This window comes from Diceros bicornis, chromosome 38 (assembly GCF_020826845.1).
Source record: "Diceros bicornis minor isolate mBicDic1 chromosome 38, mDicBic1.mat.cur, whole genome shotgun sequence".
Lineage (NCBI taxonomy): Eukaryota > Metazoa > Chordata > Mammalia > Perissodactyla > Rhinocerotidae > Diceros > Diceros bicornis.
The window spans coordinates 4,111,308-4,138,700 of record NC_080777.1 but is presented as its reverse complement, the minus strand read 5'-3'; the positions used below and the strand labels follow the sequence as shown (position 1 = coordinate 4,138,700).

At 37.0% G+C, this 27,393-nt stretch overlaps 1 protein-coding gene across 3 annotated transcripts in view; it reads right to left on the bottom strand.

Annotated features, from left to right (window-relative positions):
* Positions 1 to 27,393, bottom strand: part of RGS7 (regulator of G protein signaling 7) — a 514,737-nt gene that overhangs the window by 120,848 nt on the left and 366,496 nt on the right. For all 3 annotated transcript variants that reach the window (XM_058533555.1, XM_058533554.1, XM_058533556.1), the window contains 2 exons: positions 9,657 to 9,763; positions 4,740 to 4,791 (listed from right to left, as the gene is read on the bottom strand). In XM_058533555.1, the coding sequence (XP_058389538.1) occupies positions 4,740 to 4,791; positions 9,657 to 9,763 (159 nt within the window). The remainder of the gene's footprint in view (positions 1 to 4,739; positions 4,792 to 9,656; positions 9,764 to 27,393) is intronic.

Sequence of the window (27,393 nt, the reverse complement as noted above, 5' to 3'; positions counted from 1 at the left end):
GGATGGAGGTGGTTTATGAGAACACTCTGTACATTCTGTTCAATCTTTTTGTACACCTAAAACTTCACCAAAAAACAGAAATTAAAAAAAATCTCTTCATTAAAACATGGTTTTAGGAGCCACTAACATCTGGAAACTGAACATAGTGGAGATGTGAGTCACTTGTCGAAAGTGAACGACAAAGGCTTTGGAAGTTCTGTGGAGGATATTAAATAGAATGGTAGAGGCTCTACTAAAGCTCTTGTGAAATAACTTAAAAATTAAGTGCCAAAGAGAATGAATCTGGAAACCCCCCCCCCAACAATTTTATTAATGGGATGAATTTATTGGAGAGCATCGCAATGTTTTAGGTCATGAAATAAATAATGTCTACTTTTAGAAAAGTAAAGTTCTTCCATTTTCCCCAGCATCTCAATTTCTCAGTTTTCCTATATTACATATCATAGAATTATCAATGTATCAATATATTAAGATTTAAGGCATTGTTATTTCGTCAGCTATTCAAGACTTACGACACAGTTCTGAGGCTATATGTGCTATTAATTTGGTTTTGTTTATGTGTTTATTTCAAGGTTCTTTTAAATTGGTTCATGGTGTATTTGATCTTTCTAATTAATCATAAATTGCTTGTCATCCCGCCACCCCCAAACACAGACTTTCAGATACAGCAATCTTTCTACCAATGTTAACTGCCCAAGTTAAAAATCTGTCCCTGAAGGAAAAATCACTATTTATCTTGAAGCTGCTGTAATTATTTTATGTCAGCATACAGTTGCTGTGACTGGCCAACTGGAATATTTTCTCTTTGCTGGCATCTTATTATCATCTACAAAATATATATTAATTCTCTATATCCTTTTACTATTACTTTAGCATGGTGTTGACAAGTGGAACTTAGTGTTGTCTAGTTCCTTAGTGGTTACTAATTCCAATCTCTCTCCATCTTTCTGAAAGCCTTCATAACATCCTGGAGAGAGGACAGGCGTTTGGTTGAATATTTTATGAGACATAAATCATCACCTACAAGAAAAAGCAAAGGTCTGGACAGTTTTCATTGTTCAAAGGTCTTTAGGTTGAGAACACGTCTGTCTTTCTACATCTGTCATATGTTGGTTTCAGTTGCATTATCACTAGGACGAGGTGAGCAAGGCATTTGCCCAGTGGGCAAAAGTTAAGAGAGCACCACAAAAGTCAGTAATCAAGAAAAATAATATTTTAATGTAATATTTGAAAAAAGTAAAATTAATGCAAAAAGTCTATGATGAACAAAATATCAAAATATTAAAGACAGGCTCCACCCAGGCAAGGATTTGGGTGGGAGGAGGGCGGTGAGACATACAAGGACAGGGTCAGCTCCTGTCTTTACTGGAAATTTCCATTTCTTGGGGGTGAAGTCCTATTTGGACATTGGAGATTCGACCCTCAAAAGGAGCCAGCCTAAAGTCGTTGGTCATGTGTGCTCATTTGTAGGACCCTCAGGGTGCAATGTGTGTGCCTAGAGATATCTGTAAACATCCTGTCGCTGGCTTCTGTTTCAGTTTGGTACCACTGCTACTGGCTCTACTTCTTACCACAGTTCCCAAAGCTTCCTCGTGCCTTGGCCTCCAGCCCTCGCTGCAAGCCCTTTGTGCTAGATCACTCTTGATGCAAATACACCTGGGGACATCCATTCTTCCCTCCACTTTAATTGGTTTGGATTGGAACGTTTTTTGTACTTGAGTGAAATATATCAGAAATCTCACCGAAGTTGATTTTCAAAATGGTGTTCTTAGAGATGTACCCCTGTAGTTTATATTGGCTTGTCTTAGTCGTTAAACATGACCAACATTTTCTATTTTTCTACGAGACCGAGGTAACCATGAAAAAGTGCTTCTCCATATAAACTAACCTGTGGAGGTTTATTTTCTGCACAACCTACCTAGTAAGTTCAAATTGGTGGTGGAAACAGAGGTTGGGACGCTAATAGAGTGAAAGAAACATTCTTTAAGCCTGCTTTAAGCAATAAACTGCCCCAAAGTTGTCTTAGAAAAGACAGCCTAAATAACCACTGTGCTTGGGCCTCACAGCCCAACCCCATCATGCCATCAATATCCTCTTTATAAGCAGGGGTCCACGTTTTATAACAGTGTTCTTAAAAAAAATGGCGGTAGGAAATTCAACGTTGGATAATTCAGATTGCTGTTATGATTTATTTGCACCTAAAAAGAAAACAATCATGGAAGATGAAACATCATTGCCTACAGGAGTGGTACAGTGTCTGATCACTATCAATTCACTTCCTCTCATTTTTTTCATAACCTCTTATTGAATAATTATTTTATTCTTCACCTGTATATAATCCAAATAAGCTAGAGCAAAACAGGTACATGCTTATTTAGGGAGGGAAAAACAAATATAGTAATGATTAAAGACTATATCCAGTCAGTTAACAAATTGCAGACTCTCCAGTTTTGGAGAGAAAGCCCAGAAGATGATTCCCTCTAAAATGGACACCAATACTGTGAAAGTGAATGACATTAGTCATTTTGAGATGACTGACTTTGGGGGATGTTCTGTAAATGATTTGCTGTGTAGGCCATGCCGTTTCCTCTGGCTTACCACTGAAACCTCAGCCTCCTGGGAGGTGACGTAACATGAGCTGTAATTGTGAACACTAACATATTTATGAAAAACACAAAAGATGGATAGACAAAACACTGAGAATAGGAATTTGCTTTTCTAAAAGGAGCAGAGGCAGTGTATCTGTCAGGCAATAATGATGAGGAGCACAAAACAATTTCAATTTATTGAGTATGAGAGAAGCAATACCAGTTTCCTTAGGCATATTAATTTGGATTATTTCAACAACTTTAGAAAGTCAATGTTATTATTTCTTTGAAAAGTGAGCAGACTGAGGCTCAGAGACGTTACATGCCTTGATGAAAGTCACACAGTTGGTATGTGGTTGTGACAGTATTTGAGGTTAGGTCTGCCTAACTCCAACACCTGGCTCTTTCTCCATGAGCTCCTTCTCAGCTGTCCAAGTGTTTCCCCCATTAGGATTTCATATTATTTAGTGAGACAATCCCCAGGCATCATCCCAGGTTGGACAAATGCTCCACAAAGTTCTCCAACTTGGATCCACAAATCAGCAGTTGCTTTTTTTTGTTTTATTTTTTTTTTTGGTGAGGAAGATTCACCCTGAGCTAACATCTGTTGCCGGTCTTCCTCTTTTTGCTTGAGGAAGATTAGCTGTGAGCTAACATCTGTGCCAATCTTCCTCTATTTTGTATGTGGGTCATCGCCACAGCATGGCTGATGAGTGGTGTAGGTCCATGTCTGGGATCTGAACCTGCAAACCTGGGCCACTGAAGCAGAACATGCCAAACCCAGCCACCAGCCCACAGAGCCAGCACCAGCAGTTGTTTTTTTAAATAATTTCTTTCTCCAAGTGCCTCAGTTTTGAGGAAAATGCACCCTGGATGAGGAAATCATCATTCCTAATACTGGAAAGGAATAATCTATACTCTCTATTAATTTACCAGTATTCTGATTTTTAGATAATTTTCCATGAGTTTTGTTAGTTTGACTCTGACCAGCACCTGACAACTCGGATGAACTACTAAATTCAAGTTTCTAAAATGACAAACTTGAGGGAGAGCTCCATTGGTTTTCTATGGATTTTCCCATAGTTTTCTTAAAAACACATCTTTCTAGGAGCAATACCAAAGAAAGCCAGACTGCTGTGAAGTTTCTTGCTGCCGTTGCATATGTTGACGCTCCACCTCAAATGCCTTCTCCTCTAAAAAATGCCCCCTCCTCCTCTAAAATCCAACTCAAATGCTCTCAGTTCTTTTGTGAAATCACTTGGGAATCTCCCAATAAAGTCAATCTCCCATTCTTTTAAACTTCTGTATAATTTTGCACACACCACTGTTATATTCACTTGGCAATCTATAGTAATTCCTTCTGTATATTTCTCTTTTCTCATCTAGCCTATGAGCTACCCAACAGCGTAGATGAAGTCAGAGTCACCTTGTTATCCTGCCACCCACTAAAGCACATGGCACAGGAAGAAATCCTCAGTACTTGTAGAAATGACTTTAAAAACCAGACAATCTTATCTTTGAAAACTGCAGGCTTCAGGAAGATGTAAGAAGATGAGCACTTACTAGGGGCCTATTTTCTCATTGAAGAGCTTAACTGAACTCTGCTGTTGAACCGAGTTTAAGTTCACTGAACTTGATTCTTTAATATTAAGTTTCCTATTGTATCCTTTCTTTAGCTTGCAATTGGCCTCTCCAAGTTTAACACAACCTTCTGCTTGTAGAAGCATAGGACACCTCATCTAATAGGAAGAAAAATGGAGGCTTGGAAAGTAAGGGATTTATCCAAGTCACACAGCTAAGTGGGAGACATAAACTAGAACTTGGGTTCTCTGAGCCCCTTTGTTACTCTCTAGTAGACCAAGGTGCTATGGAAAAATAATAACCTTTTTTAAGCTTGTTTATGGCTCTTCAACCTATTCAGAAGAAAACTTATTTTTCTTCAATAGTCACAGTCACTATACCATGGAAAAAGTTGCCACCAGGTTTGGTGACTTTCCAAACAAGGCCCTTCATGAATTCCATGTTAGAAATATTGGTCCCATACTGAGAATTGTGGTTTTCTTTTCTCAATGACAAGGCAATAAAATGCAAGCACATGTTCATCCAGACATACTGGCTGCCAATAATGAAATGAGGAGATATTGCACTGACCGTAGTCTGTGTTTTCCGGCTCCCAACAATTTGATGGCCAAAAATAGGGTGTCTGTGGAATGAAGAGAATTGGAACCCAGGTTAGAAACATAAAGAATTAGTAGAGTTTCTGGCTTATGGGCTGTGTTTATCTTCAGCAATTATCTAGAATAGTTAGCTAATCACGTATGTTTTATAATCCAGAAAAAGTATCCAGAGAGGCACTGAAAGGTTTTTCTTCTACATTTACTTTGCTGAGCAATTGTTCAGCCTCCAAATATGTGCAGCACCAGCAGGCATGTAAAATATCATACATTTGCTGCAATTTTATGTCATCTGACCTAAAGGTCAAATGTCTGATTGCATTATTCAAACAAAATGTGTTAATCTACAAAGATGGAAAGCAGAGTATTATATATTCAACAAGACTCAAGATGAAATATATTTAAATATAACAAATTGTTTTCTATGATTCATGTATCTCAACATTGCCTTCAGAAGATTCAAAAGCTCCACCCTCAAAATCTTTCTCTAAGATCTGGCAATCATTTGCCTGGCTCCATTAATTATATAATGTGGCTCTCAACATTATCCAATTAGATTTACACAACTTTTTCTCCTCACTTCTAAAAACATTTCTTCATAAAGAAACTTGTTGCTCTAAATCTTTGAACTTGCAAACCAGAGATCATTTTTTTAAATTAATAATGTCTTAGTTCATTAAGGTGATTAACAATAGACAAAAATCTGATTCTGTGAAATTCTAGAAACTGATTGACGAAACTAACAAGAAAATGTCTTATCTGGAAAATCCCTATTATTTTCATCCACATTTTATAATTTCTAAAGGGACTCTTCTAGCCCTGCTAGTGAGACATGCTTGGTTCTGGACCTTGAGGAAGCTCGGTGACCACCTGTCTACTCTATCAGACTATTTCCTCAGATGCTGATGACGCTTGGATTCAAAGGAACAGTGACTGCAGACACCAGCCTTGTGGCTTAATTATACTTATTATCCTTATTAGTCAGTTACATTAACTGTCCGTATGTAGCAAGCATATTTGGGGGTAATAACTGATTATGTGTTTGATAATTCTACCCTCTAGAAGAAGGATTCACAAGGAAGGGGAAAGGAGAATTGGGGAGAACTGTTTGAATCTTTGGGCAGAGGCTTTCTAGACTGTCTGAGATGCCTGGGGAATTCTGAGGTACCCTCGATTCTTTCCTGAGAATTGGTGCATTATAATAAAGAAGGCTACTAATATTAGTTTTGCACACATTTGAACAAAATGACAGCAGGAATTTAGGGGGAAAAAGGCTGAAATACTAGACAAAGGGGGATAGCAAGGCTTTATATGGGCTCGCCTCCTCACCTAAGTCCCACTTGACTCTGGGAGATGGAGCTTTGGAGATTTGGTTTCCTAGAAATAAAATGGGGTCAAGATTCTAGGGGAATCATAGGAGGACAAAGTATTTAAAATCTTGCTTTCATGTGGGCTGCTAGTTTTTGAGATACTTCTCATAAAGTGCATTATTTCCTTTGGGCTGCTTCTTTATTTGGGGAGGTGTGTGTGTGTGTGTGTGTGCACGTGCACGTGCACATATCTATTTATCTAACTTTTAAAATATCTATTCTAGTTAGATTTTGTCAGAGGCATACTTTTTTTCTCAAAACCACAGGGAATGTCCACAGCTGCATTCTTACAATTTTTCTTTATTCTTTTATCATTTACTTTAGTGAGAATTTCCTGACTGTAAAAACAAAAGAATGAAGCTATTTATCCTGTGATAGCCTGTGGAAATGCCATAAAACCAACATCCTTCACCAATATTACAAGATTTTTCCTAGGAAAAATATTTTGACTTATAGTAAAAGACAATTTAAAGAATAACGAACCCTTATAGTTTGTTGGAATTTAAAAATCTCCTTTTACACTTCCACTAGACTTGAGGACATTTTGATGTACGAGTTTCTCTGCTTTTCAGTGTTGGCTTCTTTGGCTATGATAAAACTGATCCCAAACTGTCCGGCCGTTGCTCAATAATCTTTGGTACATATGCTAATGTGATGAAAGTCGTGAAACGGACCTGGGGAATCATGTCAGACCTCAACTCCAATTAGCTAAGAGAAGGTAATTAGACAATTGTGAGTTTATGGTAAATACAAAAATCATATGATTAAAAATGTACTGAAAAATTGAGACAAATTTACACGCTGTCGTATGCCAATGAAATTAAATTACCAGTTCTGTTTGTCTCAAACTCATGCCCTGAAGCTTCTCCAGATTCCTAATGATGGTTAGAATCTCAATCACTTACTGGAGGAATTGTAAACATGATATTGCAAGTTTCCCATTTTAATTCATGATGTTTAAAATCCTTCCAAGGAGTTGAATTTCTGTTCAATGAAATAAAGAACTTTCTGTTGCTTGGAACCAACACAAAAATGCAAGTGAACGCCTTGAACAATAATGTGTTTGCTATTATTCGTGCTGTTCAAATATTAACTGATTAATGCCTTAGTAGACATTATAGCAGGAATTCAATTATCCCCCACTTTTCTAGTTTTTTGTTTGTTTTTTAAATCTTCATTTTAAGGTACTATAATTATTACATTTACAAATATGTCACATTTAGATCTTATTTCAAATGTGGATGTGTCATCAAAATATTTAAGATTTAACATTAATTAATGCAATTTAAAAGATTTTCTATCTATCTATCTATCATCTATCTCTCATCATCTATCTAGGCACATTGAACTTAATAACCTTCTGTCTATATACCTAGTAGTGGTGTAATTCATCATTTGCACCCATTCCCTTGCTTTGTTTTATAGCTTTTTAAAAACAGTGTCTCCTTTTCTGCAGAATATAGGGTGTTTCATTCCCAGCTTTGCTCATCTTTGACCCATGAGCATGATTTATGGCATTTAACCTTGTCTGCCTGCTAATTTCAGTCTGAGAATGACAAAAGTGGAGGTAAAGTTTGCGAATCATGCTAATTCAGTGCATCATCACCAACTTTGGGCCATGTCTGAGCTAGTTTGTTTTAAGGAAAATTTCTGAATTAGATAATTCTCAAGAGATAAATAGATTATAATTGATGCTTCCCTTATAGATGTGTTCTTTGATACACAGATGATTTTACTTGTAATATTGATTGTGAAAATAGATACAAGTTGATATTTTTGTAAAAAAAAATCATTTCATTCAGAATTTGTGAGAATTTTATTAGGCCTAGCGTATACTTATAGTCTCTATGTGAAAATTTTTTATAAGAAAATAAAATTACATGGGAAATATAACCTTGCAATAGAAAAGTATCTCCTTTAAAAATCAAAAAAGTGTTAGTAACACACAGTCACTTTGTTTGCTAGTCACCAATAAGTTTTATTTATTAAAATGCTAACCTTAGGACCATGTGTTACTCTAACTTAATAATAATGCTGTCTTAAGCTACCATTATTTTCTATATTTTCAGACTATATTTTCAATTTAACTGTATAAAGGATAAAGCTCCATTATTTTATAATTTTATTTATTTATTTATTTTTCCCCAAAGCCCCAGTAGATAGTTGTATGTCACAGCTGCACATCCTTCTAGTTGCTGCACGTGGGCCGCGGCCTCAGCATGGCCGGAGAAGCGGTGCGGCGGTGCGCACCTGGGATCCGAACCCGGGCCGCCAGCAGTGGAGCGCGCGCACCCAACCGCTAAGCCACGCGGCCGGCCCAAAGCTCCATTATTTTAAAGCCCTTTAAAATGAAGTATTTGACTCATTTAAATTGCTGGAATATTGAATACTTAGGTATTCAATATCACAATTTCGGGATATTGCATTATCTCCTAACTATTCCGTGCAAAAAGTCCTAGGATTATTTGCCTTGGATAAAAGGGACCTGAAGAAGTGGCAGTGAGAGTATTCTAGAAGGACAATGATCTTGAGGACAATTTTTTAAACCATATTCCCTCTTTGCTCTCAGTTTTCCCAAGCAAGTTCTTAGGCACCCAAATTACTATTTAGTCATTTATTTAGACGTAGAACATCTAACAATACTCAGAACAAGTGAGAAGAATGCTCCAATGTCTGAAAGTTGGACAAGGGGGAGAATCCTCTGAAAATATCTGTAGGAATTAAGCCAGAGGTTGAACTCTGGGATTACATGTGCCCTAAGTTTATAGGCTAGAATCCATCAGTCAGTTATAAACGAACCATAATGTCCAATGCTGTGTAGAATACACTTCACGTAAATCATTGTGAACTCAAGTGTCAACTGCACACTCAACGACTGATATTAGAGTTCACAGTCATTTCCTGAAAGAATAATAGCATCTGTCTCATTTGAGAATGACCTAGAATGACTCTTGTCAGCTTGCAAGTGATCTCAGGTGTCCTCCTGTCTCAGACGAGTATACACACACAAAACATCATGCATGTCAGTCTTCACAGACTTGTAGAAGGGCCTCAGATACCGACATGTGGTGGGCTTGTAAGATTAGTTAAGTTCTACCCTGGAGCTTCAAGTATTCCCATGACAACTTGCTTGGACTGAAGATGGTTCTGGATCACCAGTGGGGTACAGAGTATAATAAATTTAGTTGCATCTCTCATCTTCCTTCCTAGTAGCTAAACGTAACTTACAGGTGAAGACCTCTCCATCTTTCTGAATTCCATTAAGTCCTTCTCTGATTTTTTCTCAAGCTTTTTATGTAAAATATAACTTCAATCATTGCACAATTTAGCTGTCACAAATCATCTTCACTAAGCATACTCTATCTTTGTTTATTGCTTTTTATGTCTGAAATTTAACGTTAATTAGTTTCAAACTAGCCTAGTCACAGTAAAATGTCATAATTTTCAAAATTTCTGTAAAAACAATTAACAATCAAAATACAGACTTCTATTTTACTGTTAGAGAATATTTTCATTAAACTTACTTGAAACCGGTAAAAAGTGCCATCATCCTTGAGTGTGAGCACGTGATCTGAGATCGGAAAGAAGTAGCCATGGGCAGACATTAACGTTCCCAAATGGAGCGCCTCCACTGTTCCAGGAAAACAGACAAACAAAATAGGAAAGCTTTTTTTTAAATTGTGGATTTACAGGAGTGTAGAATTTTGTCTTGTTCCCTTTCAATCACCTTCTTTTTTTTTTTTTTTTTGGCTGAGGAAGACTGGCCCTGAGCTAATATCTGTGCCCATCTTCCTCTATTTTATATGGGACGCCGCCACAGCAGGGCCTGACAGGCGGTGCATCACTGCGCTCCCGGGATCTGAACCCAGGCCGCCAGCAGCAGAGCGCGCGCACTTAATCGCTACGCCACGGGGCCGGCCCCTCGATCACATTCTTGCGTCCGAATTATCAGCATCCTGAAAATCCTAGCTTTGTCCTTCTTCTTCCTCTTTCAGCTCTTTCATACCAGGTGCTAAGATGGCTCTGGTTCCTGGCAGTGATTGTCCAATGACCAACCTCCCCCCCCCGTGATGACCAGCCCACGAGGACATCATGTGATGGCACATTGAAACTGGTAGATTACTCTGAAATCACAGAATCTGGCCCCTTCATTTTATAGATGAGACATATTTTGCTATATGTTAATGTTCTTCCACAAATGACTCTATTTGGCATTTATATAGCATGTGAAACTTTTTAGTATAGCATGTGAAACTTTTTAGAGTGTTCTTACTTGGATCACTCCTGGTCTGTATCCTTGATATCTAATGCTATCTGCAATTTTTCTAATGACATGGATCATTACGATATGTTACTAAGAGAATGTTAAGGCATCTAGAACCATTTATGCTACACTATGTGAGCCTCCAGTTTTGTGATCATCCAGACTGCTCTAGCATTTACCATTTTATATACAGTATTCTAGATATGGTCTATGAAGAGGTATATTTGACAATGAAGACATTATATTTTCCCAATAGGCTGGGAAGTAATATTGGAACATTGGAACATAATAGTGTAATAGTCATACTCTTCTACAGCAGCCAACAATTTCTTCCAACAAAAGGATTAATACAATTTGGTTAATAGAGATTACCGCATTTGCACAAAGACAACCTAAATTTGCTAACTTGAAGTCTAGAAAATATGGAACTATGCAAGATAGTTTTTAGTCCAACATAAACATATATGTGTATAGAAAATCCAAAAAAGTCAGATTGATTTATGTCTGTGTATCTCTATATGCAATTTATTTATAGATTTATTTCTGGTTCTTAGACAAGTAGCTATAATGGTTCTTTAACTATAGGATTCTTACAGAAGTTCCAGGTCCACGTGGATCTATCTATATTTCCAGCCATCAATCATGGGGAGCTTTGACACTCCAGCCAGTACTGAGTCACTAAGCTACTAGCTATGGCACGGCTAAGCATAAAAGGCCCTCTCTGCCCTCCCCACAACACCTATATTGGTTAAAAATAAAATAATTGTTAAATTTAATCTGTCATGGGGTACTATGATGCCCCTTTTAATTGTTATTTAGCATCTTGCAAACATTTTAATTGGCAACTTCTTCTAATTGTGGCCACTCACTGCATTGCTTTTGTCAATAAGAAAGAATGACTGCCAATCATCCTCTTTGCCATGTCCTTGAAAGACTGTTATTAAGTGTCACAGCCGTCTTCTCCACACTCCCAATCAAGTCCCTCCCTGCATAGAATGTTCTTTTCCTACAAAGGATCAATTTTTTCATCAATTATATATATATTTTTTCATCATTTCCACATCCTTTTACTTCAGAGTCAAGATCTTCTCAAAGCCTGTACTGCTTACACTATACACCCACATATTCTGTGATTACTGTTAGAACTTGGGAGCTAGTGTGATGTGGAAAGAACAAAACCTTTGGAGACACCCCCTAATGTTTGTTACTTAACTCTCTGTGCCTCCCCCATTTATTAATGAAGGTAATAAATCCACCTTGCAGGGTTGGTGTGAGAATCACGTGTAAAGAAGTGGGAATAGTGTAGATACTCAACAGATGGTAGCTATTGTGCTTCATTATTTTCACACTGAATGATTTTTACTTTTCTCCAAAGCACTTGCAGGAGATCCACTTCTATAAATTTGCCTTCAACTAGGCTGAGTGAGAAAAGCTAGCAGTCCTAAATAGCATCACCATTTACATCTCCTCATTTTGGTGCATTGCTTATAAAATTAAACTGGGAAGAGGATCCATGAGGATTGCTGGCCCATAACAATGAGCAGGTGCTTGCAGCCTTGGTCATGTTCCGAGTCCCTGAATGCTCCCGTCAGATGGCTGCGGGCAGAGCAATGTATTACATCCATTTTGGGATTTCAAGATGAGGTGGCCCACCTATCTTATTATAGCCATCTGTATTCATTTTATTCCCAGCGGTCTCTGGCCCAGCAAAATAATATTAACATGACTTTCCAGAAAGAGAAATTGAGCTACGGCACATGAGGAAGTTTGCAGAGTATAGATACAAGAGAGGAAAACTGAGATGCCCAGAAAGATAAATAGCAAAGAGCTTCTGAACCTTAAACATAGAAAAGAGTGTGACTAAACCAAACCAAAGAAACAACAAAAAACAGTTCGGTGTTAAAGTGTTGATGAAGATTAGAAAAATGCAGTGAAACTAAATACATTTGTCCCTTGGTATCCACAGGGGATTGGATCCAGGACCTCCATGGATACCAAAATCACGATGCTCAAGTCTCTTATATAACATGGTGCAGTATTTGCATGTAACCTACACACTTCCTTCTGTATACTTTAAATCATCTCTAGGTTACTTATAATACCTAATACAATGTAAACACTATATAAATAGTTGTTGTACTCTTTAGAGAATAATGACAAGAAAGAAAGTCTGTACATGTTCAGTACAGATGTAACCATTGTTGGCCTTTTGATCCGCGATTGGTTGAATCTGGAGATGCAGAACCCATGGATCCGGAGGGCCAACTATATCAAAGCTCTAGAGAAGAAAATCAAAAGCAAATGAACATAAGGATGTTCTTACCTTCCTGCATCCATTAGATACTAACTCTGTGATAGATCATACATTTCTAGAGGGCAAGGCGCATGTCTGCAGGTTTTCTTCATGTCGCAGTATCATAATTAAGCCTGCAGAAATGCTTGCTCATGAGAATAATACAGAGTGAATTAGCTAGTAATCTCTACTTCATTTTTTGAGGTATAATAATCTATTTTTGTTTGAATTCATGATATATATTCTCATTTCACTACCCTTCCAAGAGATACTCATGCTCCATAACTTTATTAATAAGAAAAATTGGTTTTGATACATTTTCAAAGTGCCTTGAATTCAGTAGATATATATTTGTGGGGGTATCAATAAAATAAAAATTTAGTTTCTACATGGCTCACACATACTTCAGATGCAGAGGTCAAATCAAACCATTTAACTTCATTTTTAAGAGAACTGAACTTCTAACAAAGCTTATAAAATAATTTCAAGGTCACTGGTTAAATAGTCACCCTGAGAGATTTCGATGATAGAAGTTACACGCTCTGTCACAGGATCTCCAGAGAACACGGCTCCAGGACAGGATAAATGCTTAGATGAAAACTCAGGAAGCTGGGGGGAATTCTCTGCTTCATTTAAGACTGCAAGCTTGGCACTTAGAAGAGCAATAGCAGGGCTGGCCCCGTGGCTTAGCGGTTAAGTGCGCGCACTCTGCTACTGGTGGCCTGGGTTCGGATCCCGGGCGCACACCGACTCACCGCTTCTCTGGCCATGCTGAGGCCACGTCCCATATACAGCAACTAGAAGGATGTGCAGCTATGACATACAACTATCTACTGGGGCTTTGGAGGGGGGGGGAAGGAGGAGGATTGGCAATAGATGTTAGCTCAGAGGTGGTCTTCCTCAGCAAAAAGAGGAGGATTAGCATGGATGTTAGCTCAGGGCTGATCCTCCTCACGAAAAAACAAAACAAAACAAAACAAAAAAAAGAGCAATAGCAAAAGTAGCTATTGAATCAATATGTGCTGAATGAGTGAATAAGTACCTTTATGAATAAATGACACATAAAGAATATGAAAAACATAGTATTGCATGAAAAAATACTAAACTAGTTATTTTGTGTCGTGATGATGAGCAGCTCGTTCAGCTCTTCCAAGGTAATGTAGATGTTCATAATCCCTTTTCAAAATATTTTTATAAGCTTTTGAGGTCGGGCTTTTGTTGGTATTCTATTATGGGAAAAGATAATAGTGATATATATGGCATAAAAGCCATTAAGGGATCTTAGAGTGGGCTTGGGGTAGCATTCTCAAGGTTGAATTGTTTACTGTTAGTGATAAACATGGAGCTACACTTCCCTTGGTCCCACTGCTCCTGCATCTCGCACAGCCTTAATCTAATAAGAATCTGGAGGACCGCTGACAGTCTTGGAACAAAGTGTTGAGAGAGTTTAATGAGTAATCCATCAAGCTCGCCCTCCCAATAATGGCACACCAGATGGCTCTGCAAAATTATGCTTCTCGGCAAAATAATCACTAATTCATCTTCTTGTATGCGTGTTATTCGCGTCACCCACACAGCTACATAAAGTTCAACAACAAACCTACCATAAGATTCCAGTTTATTTTTCACTTGGATGTTCCAGCCATGAACAAGCTAAGAAATAAAAATCCGTCTCCAAATCACCGTTACTATGTGAACAGCCCTGTGTAGCTTTGTTAAGCCTGATGCGTTCATCGCATTAGTTTACCCCAAGCCCTGAAGTAATAGAATTATCCAAATCCTTCAAAAGCAAAAGGAATTCTACACAGCATCATCTGCTTTTGAACTACAACTACCTCAGAAAGTTAACAGGATGAAAAGCTTGTTATATAAAAGCACGTTATAGAAATTTAGGCCTGTGTCTTCAGTTCTATACTTCCATACACAGAAATATATATTTCTATACTCAGTTCTATATTTACAACATATTTTCAAAACTCAGTAATATTTTCTTTATCCAGATGTCCCACTCCTGGCTGTTTCAGCCCCTCCCAAATACAGTCCATAATTTTGAAGTGATGGAAAAATGCCTCTGAGTCAAAAAAATAGTAATTAAAAAATCTCACTAAATCCTATATTTTTATTCCTGGCATGCATTACTTATTTTTATTTTATGCATACGTATTAGCAAATGCGATTGTTTCATTACCAGCACACAGGGTACTTGACGTAGCAAAAATGATTAGTTTATGAGGAGAAGTATTTTAAAAGGAAATTCATTCAAAATTTAAAAAATGACAGCTGATGATGTGGTATCAAGGAAAGAGAAAAGCTAAAAAGCAGACAGAGGTAAGTTACTAAATAGTAAAATAACAGGCATTCATTGTGATGATTCTGAGTCATAAAGGAAAGATTTTGTCGGACTTGTTATTCTCTGTTTAAGAAGACAGGGAAGTGGTCATTTTAGAAATACTTGAAAATATACTTCTTTTTAGAATTGGCATTTGAAAAGGTAAGATTAGTCATGTGGAAAAATCACAGATGCAGAACATTTTATTCTCCGACAAGGCCAAGTAAAAGTGAACTATTACTCTATTTAGGAACTTCTGAGGTAAGTCTATTTTCTCAATAGCAGGAGTTAGTGAAAGAAGTAATTATTTGGGCTTTCATCTTTTTTTCTAACATCATTTCCACATAGAAAAATCAAGTGCCACTTGCTTTTTAGTAATTAAAAATCAAACCAGGATATAGAAGTGAGTAATACGGTGATATAGAATAGATACGATAAAATAGATTCTATTTGGGAGAAATAAAAACAGAAGCATAATCTGAAGCAACTTTGAGGAATGCACTAGGTAATTAATACAAGTAAATAATCTTTCCAAACAAAGGAGCAGAGGACAGAGGTGAAGCAGCCAGGTTGTGCAAGCTCACTGCCTGGGTTCAAATCCTGACTCCCTCGTTTGCTAGCTGTGTGACTTGGGCAGGAGACTTGCATCCTCTGAACCTCAGTGTCACATCTGTAAAACGAGGATAATAAAATCCTGATGTCAAAGGTTTGTGGTGAGGATCAGTTGAGGTAATATGTGCAATGTGCCTAACATAAGGCCTGCCACATAAAAGTGCTCCAAAAACGTGAGTTATTACCAGTGAGTTGATACGGATGGAAGGACCTGTCCAGTAGCACTTGGTCCAGTACAGAAAGCAATGGGGAAACTAGTAGCTGGTATTGATCCAGGCTTCCAGGCTATGGTAAACACTTCCAATTCAACGTTATTTAAAGTCCTCCAGGTGACCAAACTGGGGTCTTTTGGGTGCAGATGATGAACCTGCTCTAGAATATACCTCCAGTTTTTCCTAGATGATAAAGAACATTACCCAAATCCCAAAGATCTCATATCATAGTTACAGAGCAAGATTTCCAAAGGTAACATAGTTTGCACACTGGGTTTACAATCCAAAACCTGAACATGCCAGATATCAATGAGAAACCCTGCTAGTTCAGGAGAGGGCTGGGGGGGACGGATTCAAGCACACAGTGACCCTGACAATGCTAAGAAATAATAGCAACAGAGAAAGCACAATGACAGCAGTCAGAATGGAGATGAATTCTTAGGGAAGCATAATATCTGCCCAGGAGTCAAAAAAAAAAAAAACCCATTAAAAATTGGCATTGAGAATAACATGATCATAAATCAGTGACCCTAATTGCATACACAGGGTAGAATAGTCTAGTTGCCTAATATCAGCAGGTATGACACCTTAAGATGTTATTTGAATATGAAGCACAATGCTGAACTTAAGACAAAAGAGACTTATGTTACACTGGTGTGAATTGGTTTAAGATCTGTGTTATGTAACAACTATGTGAAAGCAGGATATTCATTTCATAGATATAGTGTATCCCTCTGTATAACTGGTAGTTCCATTATTGTACAAAATGAGCTGCACTTTAGCAAGATTCTATTATATTTTTATGTGTGATAGGGGCATAGAACAGTATTCAGATGAGAGAAAAATCACACTGAGTTCCTCCAAGAACAGTGTAAGGAAACTATAACAATCACAGAGCCGAGGCAATAATAAATTATAGTGGAAAGCAGCATTCCTTCTAAAATTCAGCATACATTCTGCAAAATTTCCACCAGTTAGTCTGGCTGAATGAGCTGGAAGGAAAGTGGGGCATCAAGTTCACTTTAATAGACTGAGAATTTCTGCAGAATGTGTTGCTTCCAATCAGACCACACATGCAACTGAACAAGCATACGTGTGCATCATGGGAAAACATGCTTAACTGCAAGTCATGGAATCTGAATTCTAATCCTAGTTTAGTTCTGTAACTGCATATCTTGAATAAGTCATCTCGTTTCCGTGGACCTCAGAGTCGGCATCTGTAAATGCAGAGGTGGATCACCAAACTCTTTCCAACTCCACTTCCACAGCATGGTGTGCAATCAACACTTGAGCTGGAAGTTGTGGCAGAGAGGCTGCCATCTTTATTTTGCCTCTTCCTGTCAAAGGGAAATTGACTTTTTCTGGTTTCATCAGATACTCTTGTTGTGGTCCCTGCCCCAATACTCCAACAATAAAGAAAACTGTACAATATGAGATATGATAGCAGACTTGACTTCCAGTTGCCTAAAACTCAATCCTCATGATGATCGAGGGTTGCTATGGTAAAGAGTTTTGTGTGCATAGAGCAAATGTAATGCTTATTCCAAATAGATAGGAACTGGATGGATGTGTGTGTTCTATTTATATACTTTCAAAAGCTAATTGTAAAAATGCACACATGATTTGAGACTAGCCAGTAACTCATTCCATTTGACAAAATGCCCTGAATGCATTTGGTTTGAACATCAAATGTCATTCCGAAAGAATAAGCAACTTAGTCTTCTGATCATACCTGCTAATGGCACCTTTTTCTAAAATCACTATTCCTTAATGATACTTAAACCATGATCAAGTATAAGGCAATTTCAAAGCCACAGCCTTGATTATGGAAACAGTTATCATTAAATTTCTAAATACAGCCTGATGAAATTTCCTTTTATCTATACTTTGCAGAAATCAATGCTTTAACTGGGGGAGGAGTGTGGGACATCAGGACTGATGCTGAAACTGTTTAAATCACCTTTACAGCATGCTGCCCTTAAAAAGAAAATCTCCATTTGCATAAGCACATGTGCTTATCAATTTTCTTTTCTTGTCTCTGTGTTTCTATGTTGTTTTGTTGTGTGATGGAAACCAAACTTATCTGGAAATAAGTGACTTCTAGGAATACATGGATTCTAATCCATAATATCTTCCATTAATCTAATCAATAGAGATGATCTTTTGCCAGGAACAAAGTTTGGAAACTAGAGGGGGCAAATTTATTAAATGAGACATATTAATTTTTTTTCTTTTTGCTGTGTTAAAAGCAGTACAATATTTCATCAGAAATTTGATTTTAATTTTAAATACTAAAATTAAAATTATGACTATTGCATAATAATAGCAATAAGGCAGGTTCAGAAACCATAATGGAGAAATGCGGATGACCTATAAAAGGATTAACACCCCTACAAAAAAATTTCTCGATTTATGTGCAATAAGCCAGAATTTAAACACCAGATGTTTTTAAGGGATTAAAATCAATTAGTCACTAAAATATATGGTTTGATGGATCCTTCTGATAAAGTGTGTGGAGTAGACAGCTCTATTGCCAGAATTCAAATCCAGAAATTCTAGACGCTGTGTAGGATATGAATGATAAGAAATGACTTGACCCTCGATGGGTTTGTAATCTTTGTGGACAACATTTGCATACTCGCACCTGTTGGAGAGAGCACAACACTATATGGGGCAATGGTTATGAGCACGGACTTTGAGCCACATTGCCTGGCTCTGCTGTGTATTAGCAATCCTCTAGTTCGGGATATTTGAACTTTTAAAATTTTCACTTTCTTAAACACCAATGTGATATTCTGTTAACACAGTCATTGCACATATCTCCAGCTTGACTTCTCCGTTTAATTCCTATATTGTATTTCCAACAGCATATGGGACACCTCCACTTGAATATCGAATAAGCATCTCAAATTTGTCATGTCAAAATTGAGCTGTTGACTTTCATCTCAAACCCACTGTTCTTGCAGTCTTTCCCATCGCAGTTAATGTCAGTGATTTTCATTCAGCTTCTCAGGCCAAAAATCTTGGATTTTCGACTTTCTCCCATTTATCCCACCCAGTCCAGGAGCACATTCTGACGATCCTATCTTGTGAACCCCGAATCCGCCTACTTAACACCCACTTCCACCACCACAACCCTAATCCAAGTTTGTATCAACTCTTGGCTGAAGCTGCAACAACATTTAAACTAGTTTCCATTCATGCCCTACTCTTTGCCACAGTGGTTATTTTAAAATGTAAATCAGATCCTGCCACTCATTAAAATTCTCCAATAATTTTTCATATGTCTCAGAAGAAAATTCACATTCCCTGCTTTGGTCTTAAAAGATCCTACGTGACATGGCCCCCAGTTACTTCTCTCTCTTCCTCCCCTATGATCCTCCCCTTCACACTCCTGCTCTAGCACACAGACCTCCTTGCTGTTTCTCAAACATACCGAGCATGTGCATGCCTTGAGGTTCTGCACTTGATGTTCTCTCTGCCTGGAATGCTCAGTGCTCTCCCTCCAGAGACCTGAACATCCCACTTCTTTCCTTCAGGTATCTCTGATCAAAGCCACCACATCAGAGATGCCATACCTGCCTACTCAATGTAAAATAGAATTCATTCTCTACATACCCTTTTATTTTGCATTAGTTCTCTTCGTAGCACCTATCATCACTTACTATGTCACACATTTATCTATTTCTTATTTATTATTAATCTTTTCCAATGAACATTTAAGCTCTATGTGAGTCGGAAATTTTTTTGTTCATTTATTTTTTTTGTCTGCTCTCTTATCAGTGCCCTAACTTTATGGGATATTACAAAGAACTAAAAAATATATTAGCAAAAATGGATAAATTAATCCTACATTATTTCATAGGACAAATTCTTGGAAATAAAATAATGGAGTCAAAAGTTACACACATTTTTAAAGTGTTGCTGTATATTGCAAAATTAATTTCTAGAAATGTGCATAATTTAAATGATCACCAGGAGGTTATAAATGTAACCTGTAAACTTGTTAACCACTTAGTACTATGATTTATTTCTTCATTCTTTACTTGCTGGAAAAAATGGCGTATTGCTTTAATTTGAGTGAATTTGAGTTGTGCTACATTACATTGAATTTTAGCCAAAATGAATAGTCTTTTTATATACAGCATGAGAGAAAGAAAAAGACATTCAGAGTTGCCAATGAAGGCTTTGAGAAAGGGTGGGTTTAGAATAGGCATAAAAAATTGTTAGACTGGTGGTGAAGAGTGAGGTCCTTCAATTTCTCTCCAATTCTCCTAAACAAGGCTCTCCATTCTAATTCTTCTCATCCTTCATTTTTGATTTCTTTCCTAGGCTTATCTTATATAATTAATTAATAAAATTACATTCCCTTCTTATTTCCCCTAAGTTCTTTGCTGCATTATTGATTCATACCAGGCTTTTACAATTTATTTTATGAATTTTCATTTCTCCATCCATCCATCCATCCATCGATCCATCCATCCATCCTACTATCCATCTAACAGATAATTATTCACTGCCTGCTTGGTTTCACATACTAAACTGCAACCCATGGATACAAAAGTGAATATGATATTCTCTCTACCTCTATCAAGGACAGAGGTATATGGAGGAATATATTATGTAGAATGTACTATGCTTTAAAAAAAGCAAACAATGACTCTGATTTCAACTGAGACATGTAAAGAGCTTAGAAGTGTCACTCCCATCCTTACAACAAGGAAAAGCCGAAAAAGCTGAAAATCAACTACTTTTCCGGGACTAAGCATAGAACTGAGGTTGTAGGACAAACTTCCACCCCCAAATCTGCAGAGACAGGCTCACCCAGAGATATACTCAAGATCTACTTACTTGGAGCAGAGCCGTTGGATCCATAAACTTATAGGAACACTAAAATAGCAATTTTGATGGCTTGAGGCTAAGTGTGGACTAGCACGAGAGTGAGGAACACCAGGGGCTCTTAGTCGTAGGGGAGCCCCATACTTTTGTGGTCTGTGCTTCCAGGAATCCCACCAGATTCCTATGGTGGAGACCCAAGAAAGATCCCTCATGGCTCTGGAAGGAGGAGGGGAAGAGTAATCATTGTGAAATATGCCCAGAGCCTTCTCCATAACACAGGCCTATACTCCAGGGGAAAAGACTTTGCCAGACATTCTCCCCACCGGGGAAAGGACATTCCTCACACTCCAGCCCCCTCTACACTTCCTATCTCACCTAGCCAAGGGAAAAATAAAAATATAGTTAACAGGGGAAGAGCTTCAGCAAAGTAGCTTGGGAAAGCTACAGCCACGTAAGGAAGGTAGTGGTGGGAAGTCGAGAGATTTATATCACTGGAGAATGTTTGTGAAGATCACAGCTCCAAGAGACAGGCCTACTAACACACTGAGATGTAGTTGGAAGATTCTAGAATTCTCCCAGTGCCCAACCCCTTACACTATACCACCACACCCACAGGCTCCAGGATAGTAACAATAGATTACACCTCAAAGAGCTATCATACACAGACACTCTTTGAGGTGGCGTACTGAGAGAGGTCCAAAGTCAAGGAGGCAAGAGAAGGGACAAAAATAAAAGCGCTAGAGGAATTTGAAGCCTCTGTCATTGAGAACACAGCAAACACTAAACACAGCCCAACTACTTGCCAGATTATTATAAGTCAGCACACTCAAGACCTCAGTTCCCATGAGCTGATACCGGATGCCTAGCTTTCAGTGAAAAATTACAAGGCATGTAAAAAGGCAAGAAAAAAACACAGTGTGAAGAGACAAGATAATCATCAGAACCACACTCAGATGTGACACAAAAGATGGAATTATGAGATGAGGAATTGAATGACGATTATGATGTTAAGTTCTCTAACAGAAAAAGTGGAAACACGCAAGAATACACGGGTAATACATGCAGAGAGATTCTAAGAAAGAATCAAAAGGAAATGTTAGACGTCAAAACACTGTAACAGAGGTGAAGAACGCCTTAGTGGGCTCGTGAGCAGACTGCACCAGGCTGAGGAGGGAATCAATGAGCTTGCAGACAGGTCAACAGAAACCTCCCCAACCGAACACTAAAGAGAGAAACAATGAAAAAGAAGAAGAAGGAAAAGGAGGAAGAAAGAGGAAGAAGGAGAAGAAGGAGAAGAAGAGGAAGAGGAGGAAGAGGAAGAGGAGGAAGAGGAAGAAGAAGAGGAAGAAGAAGACGAGGAAGAGGAAGAAGAGGAAGAGGAAGAGGAAGAAGAGGGAGAAGAGGAAGAAGAAGAGGAGGAAGGGGAAGAAGAAGAGCAAAACAGAAGATCCTCAAGCTGTGGGACAATATCAAAGGGTTTAGCATACGCATAACTGGAATACCAGGAGGAGAGGACAGAGGATAGCAGAAGAATATTGAAATAATAACGGCCAAGAACTTTCCAAAATTAATGAGAGACATGAAACCCAAATCCAAAAAGCTCAAAGCAAACCAAGGACAAATACAAAAAATATCTAAACTTAATGCATATCATACTTTAATTGCAGAAGACCAAAGAAAAAGAAAAAAATCTTGAAAGAAGCCAGAAAACTAAAAGAAAGACAAAAAAAAAAAAATAAATCCCACTTACCTGTGGAGAAACAATGCTATGAATTATAGCAGGCTTCTCATCAGAAACCGTGCAGGCAAAAAGAGAACGGAGTGAAATTATTTAAAGTGTTGAAATAAAAAACCCACCAGTTTAGAATTCTACATCCAGTAGAATTATCTTTTAAAAGTAAGGTAGAAATAAACACTTTCCTAGGCAAACAAAAACCAAGAGAATGTATCGCCAGTGGGCCTGCCCAGAAAGATATGTTAAAAAAAGTTTTTCAGGGAGAAATAAAATAATATATGTCAGAAACTTGGATACAGCAAAGGAAGAGCATCAGGGAAAAAATAAATGAAGGTGAAATAAATCTTTATTTTTCTTATTCTTAATTTATCTAAAATATAACTGTTAAAATTAATAACTGCTACGTTTTAGGTGATTATACTATATGAACAAGTGAAATGAATGACAGCTATGTCATAAGGGAAGGAAGAGATGAATTGGGAACACTCTGTTATAAGGTACCTGCATGACGTGCATCAGTACGTATTATTTTAAGATGGAATTAGATTAGTCGAAATGTATATTGTAAACTCTAGATTAACCACTACCAAAAATCTAAAAATAAGTACAATGGATATAAGACAAGAGATAAAATGGAATCACATAAAATGCTCATTTAAAACCAGAGATGGTAGAAAAAAGAGAGAGAAAAAGAAACAAAGAACAAATGCAATTGATACAAAACAGATATAACCAGGGTATATACTAATCCATATATATCAATAATCACTTTAAATAGTAATGGCCTAAATACAGCACTTAAAAGAAAGAGATTGCTAGAGTACTTTAAGAAAAACCACACCCAGCTATGCACTGTCTACAGGAAACCCGCTTTAAATATACAGACTCAAATATGTTAAAAACAGAGAAAAGGAGAAAGAAATAACATGTTCATACCAATCAAAATCTTTTGATATAGTAGCTAATATAGTAGCTATATTAATTTCTGGCAAGGTAAACATCATAACAAGCAAGGTTATTGGGGATAACGGAGGGCACTGCATAATCATAATGACGACAATTCTTCAAGAAGATGTAACCATCCTAGATGTGTACGTATCTAACAACACAGTGTCAAAATACATAAGGAAAACACCGATAGAAATGAAAGGAGAAAAAGACAAACCTGTTATTATAGTTGAAAACTTCAACACCACTCTTTCAGTAACTGACAGATTAAGCAGGCAGAAAATCAATAAGAATAAAAGTGACTTGAAGAACACTGCCAATCACTTGACCGAATTCACATTTATATAATACTCTATCCAACAAGAGTAGAATACACATTATCCTACAGCACACATGGACTATTCACCAAGACTGACCACGTTCTGGGCCACAAAATGCAAATTAGGAAATTTAAAAGAATAGAAATCATACAATGTATATTCTTAGACTATAATGGAATTAAACTACAAATCAATAAAAGAAGGATAGTTGCAAAATACTCTAATATCTTGAAATTAAACAACACACTTCTTAATAACCCACCAGTCAAAGAAAAGTCTGAAGAGAAATTAAAAATTATTTTAAACTAAAGGAATATGTTATATATGTAAATATAATTTATCAAAACATATGGGCTACCACAAAGGCAGTACTTAGAGGGAAATTGATAGCACTAAAAGTGCATATGAGAAAAGAGAAAGATATAAGATCAATAACCTAATATCACACTTAGCATCAAGGCAAACTAGAGAACAAACAGAAATTTAAACCTACAGCAAGCAGAAAAGAAGAAATCATAAAATTGCTGCAAAAATCAATGCAATTGAAAACAGGAAAACAACAGAAAAAAATCAATAAAACCAAAATCTGGTTATTTGAAAAGATCAATAAAATTGATAAACCTCTAGCCAGGCTAACCAAGAAAAAAGGAAGCAAGACACAAATTATCAATATTAGAAACTAGAGAGAGGTCATCATTACCAACGCATGGACATTAAAAAATTAAAAAGGGACACTATAAACAACCCTATGCCAACAAATTTGATAACTTAGATAAAATAGATCAATTACTTGAAAGATACAAACTACCAAAACTCACACAAGGAGAAATGGGTAAACTGAATAGCCCTATCTCTAATAAAGTGATTGAATTAATAATTAATAAACTTCTAATAAAAAGAAAGCAATGGGTCCAGATAGTTTTCCTGGTGAATTCTACCAAATATTTAAGGAAGAAATGATATCATTTCTCTACATTCTCTTCTAGAAAATAGAAGCAGTGGAAACACTTCCTAAATCATTCTCTAAGGCCAGCATTACCTTAATACTAAAACCAGATACTGACATTACAAGAAAGGAAAATGATAGACCATTTTCTCTTATTAACATAGAAACAAAAATCCTCAACCAAATTTTATCAAACAGAATTAGCAATTAATAAAAAGGATTATACACAACAATCAAGTGGATTTATTCGAGATATGCAAGCCTGATTCAACATTTGAAAAGCAACTAATGCAATCCACTATATCAATAGGCTAAAAATGAAAAACCATATGATCATACCAATTGATGCCAAAAAATCACTAGACCAACCCAGCACCCATTCGTGATGAAAGAAAAAATATTCTTAGCAAACTAAGAAAAGAGAATTTTCTCAACTTGATGGAAAATTATTTGCAAAAACACTGTAATTAACATCATTGCTAGTGGTAGAAAAATGGATTCTTTCTCTCTAACACTAGGCATAAGGCAAGGCTGTCCTCTCTCACATTCTAATTCAACATTGTACTGGAAGTCCTAGCTAGTGCTTTAAGATAAGGAAAAGAATAGAAGGTATACACATTGGAAAGAAATAAATAAAACTAACTTTGTTTACAGATGAGATAATTGTCTATGTAGAAAATCCTAAAGAGTCTACAAAAACACTCTTGAAATTAAAAGACCAATACAGCAAGGTGACAGGATACGTGATGAATATACAAAAGTTAATTGCTTTCCTTAACACCAGAAATTAATAATTTGAATTCTAATTTAAATATACCATGTACAATAGCACCAAAAATTGAAATACTTAGTGCCAAACCTAACAGAACATATACAGGATCTGTACGGAAAAAACTATGAAACACTGATGAAAGAAATCAAAGAATATTTAAAAATGGAGATGTATTTTGTGTTCAGGGATCAGAACACTCAATGTTTTTAAGATGTCATTTCATTCCAACTTCATCTATAAATTCATTGCAATACCAATCAAAATCCCAGCAAGCAATTTTGTAGATACTGACAGAGTGATTCTAGATTTCATATGGAAAGGTACAAGACCCAGAATAATCAACATAATACTTAAGGATAAAAACAGAGTTGGAGGATTCACACTGTATGATTTCAAGACTTACTTTACAGCTATAGCAAGACAGTGTAGTATTGGAGAAAGAATAGACAAATAGACGAATGGAACAGAATAGAGAGCTGAGAAATGGAACCCCACAAATATAGTCAACTGATCTTAGTCAAAGGAGTGAAGGCTATTCAACAGAAAAAGGATAGTCTTTTCCAGCATTATTTATTGGTTTACATAACCAATTCTTCTGTAAAATAACAATGAACCTAGACATAGTCCTTATACCTTTCACAAAAGTTAACTAAAAATGGATCATAGACCTAAATGTAAAATGCAAAACTAAAAAACTGCTAGTAGAAAACATAGGAGAACATCTACAGAACCTTGTATTCTGTGATAAGTTTTTAGATACAACACTAAAAGCACAATGCATGAAAAAGAGACTTGATTAGTTGGATTTTATTCAAATCAAAAACTTCTGCTCTGTGGAAGACACTGTTAAGGGAATAAAAAGGCCACAGACTCTGAAAATATTTGCAAAACACACACAATAGACTTGTATCTAAAATATGCAAAGAACTCTTAAAACTTAACCATCAAAAAAAAAACTAATTAAAAAATGGGCCATAAAATCTGAGCAGATACACTAAAGAAGATATACGGATGACAGACATATAAAAAGATACTCAAAGCCATTAGTCACTAGGGAAATGCAAACTAAACGAGACACTCACCACTGCATACCTGTTAGAATGACTAAAATCCAAAAAGTCTATCAATACTTATCGATGGTGAGGTTACAGAGCATCAGAAATTCTCCTTCATTGCTAGTGGGAATGCAAAATGGTATAGCCACTTTGGAAGACAATTTACTAGTTTTTTTATAAAGGTAAAATCAGTCAGCTGATCCATCGATCATACTCCTGGATATTTACCCAACTGATTGGAAAACTTATGTCCACACAAAAACCAGCACATGGGGGCCAGCATGGTGGTGTAGTGGTTTAGTTCGCACGCTCCACTACGGCGGCCCGAGGTTTGCAGGTTCGAATCCCAGGCTTGGACCTAGGCACCGCTTGTCAAGCCATGCTGTGGCAGTGTCCCACATATAAAGTAGAGGAAGATGGGCACAGATGTTAGCTCAGGGCCAATCTTCCTCAGCAAAACGATGAGGACTGGCAACAAATGTTAGCTCAGGGCTAATCTTCCTCACACACACACAAAAAATGAAAAAAAACCCCAGCACATGAAAATTTATAGTAGTTTTATTCATAATCACCAAAAACTGGAAGTGACCAAGATTCCCTTCGTAGGTGAATGGATAAACAAACTAGTACAACCATACAATGGAATACAATTTAGCAACACGAAATTATGAGTTGTCAAGTCACCCAAAGAAATAGATGAATCTTAAATGCATTTTGCTTACTGAAATAAACTAGTCTGAAAAGGCTATATACTATGTCATTCCATTTATATGACATTCTGGAAAAGACAAAACTATAGAGATGATAAATAGATCAGTGTTGCCAAAGATTTATTGGGGGAGAGTTGAATAGGTGAAGCACAGAGAAGTTTTCAGGGTGGTGAAACTCTTCTATATGATACTGTAACAGTGGATACATGACACTATGTATATGTCA